Source organism: Stigmatopora argus, chromosome 20 (assembly GCF_051989625.1).
Source record: "Stigmatopora argus isolate UIUO_Sarg chromosome 20, RoL_Sarg_1.0, whole genome shotgun sequence".
NCBI lineage: Eukaryota > Metazoa > Chordata > Actinopteri > Syngnathiformes > Syngnathidae > Stigmatopora > Stigmatopora argus.
In genome coordinates, this window is record NC_135406.1 from 12,225,559 (window position 1) to 12,237,039 (window position 11,481).

General features: G+C 40.9%; 1 protein-coding gene across 3 annotated transcripts; it reads left to right on the plus strand.

The window, feature by feature from the left end:
• The first annotated feature begins 944 nt into the window (after window positions 1-944).
• On the plus strand, window positions 945-10,044 carry LOC144065569 (uncharacterized). Of its 3 annotated transcripts, none has more exons than XM_077588543.1 (2): window positions 945-1,370; window positions 7,304-10,044. In XM_077588543.1, the coding sequence occupies exons 1-2, from the start codon at window positions 1,343-1,345 to the stop codon at window positions 8,959-8,961; spliced, it is 1,686 nt and encodes a 561-aa protein (XP_077444669.1). In that variant the 5' UTR covers window positions 945-1,342; the 3' UTR covers window positions 8,962-10,044. The 3 variants fall into 3 exon arrangements, with proteins under 3 accessions (XP_077444669.1, XP_077444670.1, XP_077444668.1); XM_077588544.1 differs by lacking the exon at window positions 945-1,370 and adding an exon at window positions 4,453-4,938; XM_077588542.1 differs by lacking the exon at window positions 945-1,370 and adding an exon at window positions 4,453-4,900.
• Window positions 10,045-11,481: the final 1,437 nt, after the last annotated feature.

An 11,481-nucleotide genomic window follows, 5' to 3' on the forward strand; every position in this document is an offset into this window, starting at 1 on the left:
GCCTTACTATATATGATCTTTTTATTTAAAGAAAAAGGCCTTACTATACATGATCTTTTTATTTTAAAATAAAAAAAGCCTTATTGTACATGGTCTCTTTATTTAAGAAAAAAACCTTACTATACATTTTTTTACCATTAAATAAACCCTTGCTATACATTGTCTTTTTTATGAAGAAAGCCTTACTATAGACAGTGTGTTGCAAAATGTTTGACCCCATTTCATAGGCCAATAATTTTTACAATTTTATTCTATTATGGGGATTTTGAAGCTATTCTTGTGACGGATTGTTGGACCACAAATTAAAAATTTCCTTGTGTGAAAATGTTTGAACATAAACTGCACAGGAAAAGGGAGTTCTAACCATTGTGGGTTCTCGTGTGGCCTTTTAAGTGGTGCTTTTGAGAGAAAGCTTTACCACAAATGGAGCAAGAAAATTGTTTTTCGCCAGTGTGGGTTCTTATGTTGGTTTTTAAGTTTCCCTTCTCTGCAAACGCTTGATCACAAACTGAGCATAAAAATGTTTTTTCCACCTGTGTGGGTTCTTGGGTGCGTTTTTAAGATTTCCTTGTGTGTGAATGTTTGAATACAAAATGAGCACGAAAAGGGTTGTCTGTTGCTATCCAAGTGTACCAAACAGCTATTAATATATTTTTACAATACTACTATATTGTTTGCCTTCACTGAATACTCTTATGAATATTTAAAAAAGTGTTTTAATATTAATCGGATAATACGTATAACTAAAAGCCATATCATTAATCCCGATACTCGCATCATAAAATGTTTTTATATACATGAAAATGAATTTAATTTGAATACTGTTAAACCTGGCAAATACTTTGACATGTGTCTCTATATATTTTAACAGAGTTTATATCCTAATGGGATTTATAAATGAAATGAATTAGTCATTATGTTGGTTGTATTGACTGATGAGTTTTCAAAAACAAATAACTAAAAAGATCATTTGGTTAGAATTTTTCCATTGGAGAAAAGGTTAGTAATTCACATAATTTTCCACAATAGATATTGTATTCTTATAAAATTTTCCTTTCTTTTTTTGTTTTTCCCGTTTGAGGCAAAATCTTCGCCGCTTGTATATGACGTCATCACCACTCGCCGTCTCGTCCGTTTGCTCTGGAACGGCGCTTGCTATCCTTTTGGAAAGCGATCTGCTTTTTTTTAATCACTCCTTAGCCGTATGACTAATCCAATAAAACGTGGTCAATCTGATTACAGGCAAATGATCGTTTTAATCTCGGGTTGTCTGGGTACACGTTGAAGTTTTGGGCGTCCTTATCTTAGCCTAGCCGAGTTTAGCTGCTAGCGAAGGGTTAGCATGCAAACACCAAGCCCGAAAATGTCAGGTGAGTTGACTTTTCCTTTTTTTTTAAATGAGAATGTGAGAAGAACTTTTTTCCGCCAATTCCGACGATGAATCAACTCCTCAATTAGAAAATATAAAGGTTTTTTTCTCTTTGTCTTCGACATAGCCAAATAGCTTCACAAACATTTCGGCGTTGTGCGGAATTAACAGACTAAATGTAAGCAAAATGTTCGCAAAATGCACAATTCGAGCAAAACCACGACGTCATCAAGTCTCGACTGTTTACAAAAGGCGAACAAATGTTCCTTTTAGTTCGCTTTCTATTTTAGCCCGAGTTGTGTTTCGTTTTCATTCATTCATTTTCTGAACCGATTTATCCTCATTGGGGTCGCGGGGGGTGCTGGAGCCCATCCCAGCTGACCACACAGGTGGAGCTATTGTTTTCTTTACCAACTCATTCTTTGACAGCAGTTTTTAAAGATTTCTAATCATCTTTGAAGTCCCACATAATACTTTATGCAATGACTATAATAATACAGAATTTACCAATACCAAGAGTAAGCTCTAATCTTTCATCAGGAAATGAGTGATTTCTACTCTTTTCTTTTCTTTAGTCTTAGGCATTGGTAAATTTCACCCAAAAAAACAATTTCAGGGCGAAATAAGCTTTTTGTGAAAATATACATAGATCTGCAACACCTAACTCTAGAATTTCAAAATAAAATACGACAAGAGTACAGTCGTAACTCTACTTACGAAATTAATTGGTTCGCGAACATTTTTCATGAGTTGAAAATTTCGTAAGTAGAGCAGTACAGACGCTCCCCTACTTACGAACATTCAACTTACGAACAACGGTACATACGAACATGTCTGCAAATTGCGTTTAAGTCCAAAAATGTTCGCAAGTCCAATTTTGTATTTCGCCCCTTTTTCGGAGTAGTACTTCTTTCTGCCGCTAATACCGACGCCTGGCGCTGTGAGAGCTCAGCTCACCCAGCATCTACCTTCTTCTTCGTTGCAATGCGGAAGTGCGTGAATGTATCTCCAGTGTGCAAAGAACCTTTTTCATTTGTATCATTAAATATCTCATGCATCCAATATTAAATATGGTTGGTAAAAAGCTAAAGGCTTCTATTGAGGGAGTTGCAAGGAAGAGGCAAGCCATTTCATTTGAAACGAGTGGCAATAATAACAAAGCTTGATGCGCGTGAGAGTGGTGAGCGTTGCACATTCAGTACCATTTATAAACAGAAAGATCGAGCAGCAGGACCCAAATATTGAACGTTGCACAAAGTTTGCAAATCAATTGAATGATGCCATACAGTGCTACCTCATCATTTATGATGAAAAAAGAAGAAAACTGTGCAATCGTCATTAGGTCGCTTCTTTTGGCCAGTTTCTAATACATAAATCTCTCTCTCTACAGTACTGTACATATTCTCTCCATTTTATTAAATGGTTTTTTTCAGTACAAACCAATGCGTGTTACTTATACAAGCCTTAAACATACAAACGCACTTGTATAAACCTTCAATATACTTATATCGGCCTTAAACATAAATTATAATACAAAATATAGCACTGAATCAACTTACAAACAAATTCAACTTATGAACAATCGCTCGGAACCAATTGCGTTCGTAAGTAGGGGAGCGTCTGTACTTTATATGTAAATACTCTAATTCGTTCCATGGTCCTCACAAAACTACCAACTAAATCCTTAAAAAAAATCATCAAAGTGTCCCAACTTGGTAGGAAAAGTGTGAAGACACAAAATTGAGAGAAAATGATCATAAAATTATTTCATAAGCCATTAAAACTTCTTCTAGGCATCAGGTCAAGCACACAACGGCAGTCAAAGAAACATGCACGGTTGTTGTGAGAGAGCCAATGAGAGCCCAGTAGAATGGAGTGAACATGTCAAGCAAGCAGTGTATCCGTGAAAATGTCAAAATGAAATAACAGATACAGGAAATGTATCGACGTTTTCGTAACTTGGATGTTTTTTTTGTATCTTGAGGCACTCATTTGCATCTGAAAAGTTTGTAAGTAGACGTATGGCTCTATAAGACTTTAAAAGACCATAAAACCGGACATTCTGACTGACAAACTCTCCCACCTTGGACTATCCTCTTCAATCTGCTGCTGGATAAAGAACTTCTTGACCAACCGACCACAGACTGTTAGACTTGGTCCCCACCTCTCTTCCTCCATTACACTAAGCACTGGCTCCCCTCAAGGCTGTGTACTGAGTCCTCTTCTGTACTCCCTGTACACATACGACTGTACACCCACCCACCAGTCTAACGCCATCATCAAATTCGCTGACGACACCACTGTGGTCGGACTCATCTCAGGAGGGGATGAGTCGGCTTACAGAGATGAGGTCAACAATTTGTCTTCGTGGTGCTCGGTGAACAATCTCACACTGAACACCACGAAAACTAAAGAAATCATCCTGGACTTTCGCAAACACGGCACAGATATGGCCCCACTCCTCATAAATGGAGTATGTGTAGACAGGGTGCAGTCCTTTAAATTCCTGGGGGTCCACGTCACGGACAAGCTCTCATGGTCTACAAACACCACGGCAGTGGTGAAGAAGGCTCAGACACGACTCCATTTCCTCAGGGTACTTAGGAAGAACAACTTGAGCACCAATCTTCTGAGAACCTTCTATAGAACCACTGTAGAGAGCATCCTGGCGTACGGCATCACAGTGTGGTACGCTGGAAGCACGGCGGCAGACAAAAAGGCCATGCAGAAAGTGATTAACACTCCCCAGAGGATTGTCGGCTGCTCTCTGCCCTCACTTGAAGACATTGCCAGCCCTCGTTACCTCAGCAGAGCCAAGAACATCATAGGGGACCCTTACCACCCTGGTCACAATCTGTTCCAGCTGCTGCCCTCTGGCAGACGCTATAGGTCCCACAAAGCACGGACAAAAATGGTTTTTCTCCTGTGTGGATTCTCGTGTGTATTTTTAAATGTTTCTTCTCTCTGAATGCTTGACCACAAAATGGGCACGGAAATGGTTTTTCACCAGTGTGGGTTCTTGTGTGGCCTTTTATGGCTCGCTTCTGTGTAAATGTTTGAGGAGTGGGGCCAGATCTGTGCCGTGTTTGCGAAAGTCCAGGATTATTTCTTTAGTTTTCGTGGTGTTCAGTGTGAGATTGTTCACCGAGCACCACGAAGACAATTTGTTGACCGATTTTTGGTTTTTGTTGATGGTAATTGTATTAGTGCTTTTTTGTGCGCTGCAATTGCATATTCAAGTACAGTAATCCCTCAGCATTTCACTACATCGCAGATTTTTCTGGGGAAAATGTTTATTTTTTAAATAATTTTTCAAGCGGAAGCAACTCCCATGTCTTCCGCTTGCTACTAGGACTCAACACTGGAGATTTTTTTTAAATTATAAATTCATAAAAATGTGAAAACCGGCCCAGAGGAGCGAGTGGTTAGCGCATCGGCCTCACAGCTCTCGGGTCCTAGGTTCAAATCCAGGTCAAGTCCACCTGGGTGGAGTTTGCATGTTCTTCCCAGGCCTGCGTGGGTTTCCTCCAGGTACTCCGGTTTCCTCCCACACTCCAAAAACTTGCATAGTAAGGCTTTTTTTAATAATAAAAAAGACCATGTAAAGTAAAGTATTAGTTTCTTTAAAAAATGACCATTTATAGAAAGGCTTTTTTTTCAAAAAAAATTACCTTTTTATTTTGACGCGTGTGGGTTTTCTCCAGGTACTCCGGCTTCTTCCCACATTGTAAAGACATGGTAGGCTGATTGGACACTAAATTGCTCCTAGGTATGAGTGTGAGCGTGAATGGTTGTCTGTCTTGTTGTGCCCTGCGATTGGCTGGCCAACAATTCAGGGTGCCCCCCCTCTGGCCCAAAGTCAGCTGGGATAGGCTCCAGCTCCCCCCCCCCACACGACTCTGATGAGGATAAAGCTGTTCAGAAAATGAGATGAGATTAAAGAATCCTTTGGGTTTAATAAAACAACACATTTTTATACATTGAAATGTGTTGGTGTGCTCTTAATTGTACTTTAATTTTGAAGGTGAACTCTGTTTTCCTCAAACTGTTGATTACAATGCGGGTCACCCGCGAGTGCTATAATTATTCCTTGTTAATTAAACATTTGCTGTGGCAGCCAACATATTACCGGAAAACGTTGACATACGGGCAATGTTCCCTCTAATTTTTCGTTGGTCTGAGCAGAAAGTCAACCTCCCTGAGCGCACTGAGTACCAGTGTGAGCGACATCATCGGTACTCGGATGATTCGCCTAAAGACGTTTCGCCGACGGACGTTTGACAGACGGGCAGGTCGCCGAATGGACGTTCCGCCGAACGTTCATTCGGCCGAACGGAGGTTTCGCCGAAACGGGATTTGCGCGCTCGCCCCCGGATCGTGTGTGCACAAGTTTTTCAACCTCGGCCCGCGGGCCATATACGGCCCGTTAGGATTTTTAATCCGGACCGCCGCCGGTGTTGTCCAAATTATAGTAAAAATCAATGTTAGTCTACCATCAATGGCAGCCCGGGAATAAGCACTCTTGGGCGGGCTTGGCAGTCCGGGAATAAGCACTCTTGGGCGGGCAGATGTAGCAGAACCGAGCCGTAAAATGACAGCAATCGGGTCAAATCCATCCTAAAACAGCATTTAATGATTAAATACAAATACTGGAGCTCTTTGGACATTAGAACCGAGCCCAGGGAAGTGAATTCCTCGGTAAAATGTCGTGATGATATCGCGATGGAGGCAAAAAAACGTCTATATACCTCCATTCGCCAAACTGCTCAAAACGCTCTCAAATTCGGTCAAATCCAGCCGAAAACAGCGTTTAATGATTAAATACAAATACTGGAGCTCTTTGGACATTAGAACCGAGCCCAGGGAAGTGAATTCCTCGGTAAAATGTCGTGATGATATCGCGATGGAGGCAAAAAAACGTCTATATACCTCCATTCGCCAAACGGCTCAAAACGCTCTCAAATTCGGTCATATCCAGCCGAAAACGGCATTTAATGATTAAATACAAATACTGGAGCTCTTTAGACATTAGAACCGAGCCCAGGGAAGTGAATTCCTCGGTAAAATGTTGCGATGATGTCGCGATGGAGGCAAAATAATGTCCATATACGTCCATTCGCCAAACGGCTGAAATTCGGTCAAATCCAGCTGAAAACAGCGTTTAATGATTAAATACAAATACTAGTATTTGTATTTAATCATTAAACTAACAAATACTAGTATTTGTATTTAATCATTAAACGCTGTTTGAACGAACGTTCATTCGGCGACCTGTCCGTCTGTCAAACGTCCGTTGGCGAAACGTCTTTAGGCGAATCATCCGGTCACGACATCATCATTGCTCGCTATGGGCACACCAGTATCACACCTGCCACAAGCAGGTGCATGTCAATGTTCCCTCTAATTTTTCATGTAAAACATGCTGTAAAACACGAAAAACATAAGTGGACAGAGCTACTGCCACTGCACTGGCTGCCGCTTAAACGGCGCCATCATGGGGAAAGGGGTAAAAAAAAAAATTTTAAAAAAAATCCGCTTTTTTTTTTTTACTGCGCGCCATATGATTGCTGCTGCGCAGAGAAGACGAGAGTAGTGCGCAATTGCGCACGCGCGCAGCTTAGAGGGAACAGTGCATACGGGTGTCCCATTTTACGGGAAATTTGAGATACGAGCTAAATTCGGGGCCATTTTTTTCCTTGAGAAATGAAACAAATTGGAGATACGAGCTTATTGAGATGCTTCCGGGTGGTCAAATATGTGTGGGTGTGTATAGTCATTTGAGTTGATTTCAGTTAAATGTCAAGTTAATGTCATGTTACGAGCCTAACCACCGCCGAAATAAGTATAAGACTTTACATTCCCAGTCTAACCTAAAGGACTTCGCTTTGGATAGACAGATTATGAAACAAATCATTTATTTTCGTGTCTTTGCAGGTTTCAGAGAATATCTTGGTCCCGATGGGAAAGAGTCTGTTGGCCTTAAAAAGGAACTTGAGCTCCCCCAAATTAAAGAGGAGGAGCCAGAGTTCCCTCAACAACAAATGAGATACGAGCGACTTCCAATCAAGAAGGAGGAAGATGATGTCACCTGGTCATTTGGTGAATTCCTGAAAAGGGAAGAGGATCTGGGCGTGACCAGCAGAGGGGCGGAGCCTGCACACACCTTAACATTACCCCAAATTAAAGAGGAGGAGCCAGAGTTCCCTCAACAACAAATGAGAGACGAGCAACTTCCAATCAAGAAGGAGGAAGATGATGTCACCTGGTCACTTGGTGAAAACCTGAAGAGGGAAGAGGATCTGGGCGTGACCAGCAGAGGGGCGGAGCCTGCACACACCTTAAAGTTACCCCAAATTAAAGAGGAGGAGCCAGAGTTCCCTCAACAGCAAATCAAAAAGGAGGAAGATGATGTCAGTGTGTCAACTGGTGAGCCTTTCAAGAGTGAAGATGATCTGGGCGTGGCCGGCAGAGGGGCGGAGACTCCGAACGGCAGCTCAGCAGAAGGGCAAGCAGACAATTTAATTGCTCCGTTATCAGATACCGAACACTTGCTTTATGACAATGAAGGTCTTAAGGACGGCAAACTCTGGAAATGCTCTCAGTGTGGAAAAATCTTTGGGAAAAAGTCTACTTTGAAAACACACATGAGGAGCCACACTGGGGAGAAACCCTTATCATGTACAGTTTGTGGTAAAACATTTACACACAAGAGAAACTTAAATATTCATGCAAGAACCCACACTGGTGAAAAACCATTCTCGTGTTCAGTTTGTGGTCAAAGATTCACACAGAAGGGAAACTTAATAAGGCACACAAGAACACACACTGGTGAAAAAACATTTTCGTGTTCAGTTTGTGGTCAAACATTCACACAGAAGGGAAACTTAACAATTCATGCAAGAACACACGCAGGTGACAAACCATTTTCGTGTTCAGTTTGTGGTAAAAGATTTAAAGAGAAAGGAAGCTTAAAAAAACACACAAGAACCCACACTGGTGAAAAACCATTTGCATGTTCAGTTTGTGGTAAAAGATTTACAGGGAACGGAAGCTTAAAAAGACACACAAGAACCCACACTGGTGAAAAACCATTTTCGTGTTCAGTTTGTGGTCAAAGATTTACACACAAGCAAAACTTAAAAATACACACAAGAACCCACACTGGTGAAAAACCATTTGCATGTTCAGTTTGTGGTAAAAGATTTACAGGGAACGGAAGCTTAAAAAGACACACAAGAACCCACACTGGTGAAAAACCATTTTCGTGTTCAGTTTGCGGTAAAGCCTTTTCTACAACTAAACACTTAAAAATCCACATAAGAACACACACGGGTGAAAAGCCATTTTCGTGCTCAGTTTGTGGTAAAACATTTACACGGAAGGAACACTTAAATCTTCACATAAGAACCCACACTGGTGAAAAACCATTTGCGTGCTCAGTTTGTGGTAAAACATTTACCCGGAAGGAACACTTAAATCTTCACACAAGAACCCACACAACTGAAAAACCATTTTCCTGCTCAGTTTGTGGTCAAGCCTATTCTCAAAAGCAATATTTAAAAAAACACTTAATAACCCACACTGGAGAATAATGTTTTCCTGCTCAGTCTGTAGCCACAGATTCGCTACAACAGTCCAATTAAAAAGCTACACAATTGAAAAACCTGAAAAGAAGACTTAACAACCCGCACAGGAGAAAAGCCCTTTTTTGCTCAATTTGTGGCAGGAATATCTTAAAAACACAATTACCCACAGCGGTCAGAAACCCCTTTCCTGCTCAGCTTCTTGCCAGAGATTTAGTCGTAAGGATAGACTTAAAAGACGCAAATGTGTTGTGATAAGCAGTGGCCAATGACGGCTTTGCTTGCTTTTTCAATTTCTGTATGAGGGATCATTGTAATCGCAGTATAATTGTATTTTGCATTCTGAAAATCTTGTTTACACTTTTTAATGTGTAATATCGATCCACACTATTCAAATACAGTAATACCTTAAGATACAAGCTTACTGCGGGATCGAGCTAGTATGTCAATTAACTCGTATCTCAAGTCAATTACTCCCATAGAAATGAACAAAATACAAATTACCGTATTTTCACGACTATAAGGCGCACCGCATTATAAGGCGCACCCTCAATGATTGACACATTTTAATTTTTTTCCCATATAAAGCACACTGGATTATAAAGCGCCCTGTCTATTTTGGAGAAAATTTAAGACTTTTAAGTGCGCCTTATAGTCGTGAAAATACGGTAATCAGTTTCCATCCTAAAAAAACACAAAAAAATGTTCTAATTTACTACCGAATCACAATTGAGAACATCTGGTATGCTCATATTGCAAATTTGTCTTGTATGTTGGAACAATTGTATGTCAAGGTAATACTGTATAAGAAAAGAGTGTTGTTGAAGATTTTATTTACTTCCAAATTCTATCCGAAATAGTAGAGCCTAAATTAGGAAATTACAAAGTGAATAATCAATAATGTGATCTAAATGATACATTAGTAACATTAGTAGATATATGGTGTGAAAGACAATGAATTTGCTCAAAATAAATAAGTTGTACAATGTCCTTATACTTTTGTCATATTATAAGATGAATCACGTTTTTAAACCGATTTATCGTGTCATCTTTTTGGTAGTTCCAATAAAGCTCTCTTTTTGGCGAAAAATACTTTTCGGGTGTTTTTGTTGACAAAATCAGCCTTCCAAATTCAAAGGTGACAAATAAGAGAAGTGTTATATGGTAAGATTTAAAACTAAGCAAAATGAATACATTAATTTGAACAATTTGACAAATTAATATATTAAAGAATGTTTTCTTTCTACAGGTGTGAAAATACAGTAACTTCATGTCTGAAATTAGCGGTTAATTGTTTTTATCTTTTTGATGTTGAAGGGGATAATTGGTAGAAATGTAACTAGATTTTTATTTTTGCTTTACTTAGCTTATTGACATTAGAAAAGCGTGACCGGATGATTCGCCGAATGACATTTCGCCGACGGACGTTTGACAGACGGACAGGTCGCCGAATGGACGTTTGGCCGAACGGAGGTTTCGCCGAAACTGGATTCGCGCGCTCGCCCCGCCCCCGGATCGAGTGTGTACATGTTTTTCAACCTCGGCCCACGGGCCATATACGGCCCGTTCGGATTTTTAATCCGGCCCGCCGCCGGCGTTGTCCAAATTTTAGTAAAACTCAATGATTCATTTGCCGCTCATCACTCAATGTATTAGTCTACCGTCAATGGCAGCCCGGGAATAAGCACTCTTGGGCGGGCATTGCAGCCCGGGAATAAGCACTCTTGGGCGGGCATGGCAGCCCGGGAATAAGCACTCTTGGGCGGGCAGATGTAGCAGAACCGAGCCGTAAAATAACAGCAATCGGGTCAAATCCAGGCGAAAACATTTACTATAATTTGGACAACGCCGGCGGGACGGATTAAAAATCCTAATGGGCCGAGGATGATAAACTTGTACACACACGATCCGGGGGTGGGTCGAGCGCGTGAATCCAGTTTCGGCGAAACCACTGTTCGGCCAAACGTTGATTCGGCCGAATGAACGTTCGGCCAAACGTCCATTCGGCGACCTGTCCGTCTGTCAAATGTACGTCGGCGAAACGTCCATTCGGCGACCTGTCCGTCTGTCAAACGTCTGTCGGCGAAACATCTTTCAGCGTATCATCCGAGTACCTTATTTAATTCCTAAAAGCGAATACAGTGGTACCTCGTCATACGACCGCTCGTCATACAAAATGCTCGTCTTACGGGGGAAATTTCGAGAACAATTTTTTCACAGCAATGGTAACATTTGGAAGCGGGGTAGTTTGCTTCTACAAAAAAAGAACTGATGTGAGTAGCAGAGAATGGTTTCGATCCATTGACCTCTGGGTTATGGAATGAGTACATTTACAAGAAAAAAACTCAATGTGAGTCATCCTTTACCACATCGGACCGATGCAATGTCCCCCATAAAAATGTTCATCATGCCATTTCTTCTATAGATGGCAGACAACCTTGAGGAGACAAATACCAAGACAGCTAAGCTCCACAAGACGCCAAGGTAGGAAGCAGGAAAACTTCATACAATTCAAGAGGCATCTTGGTT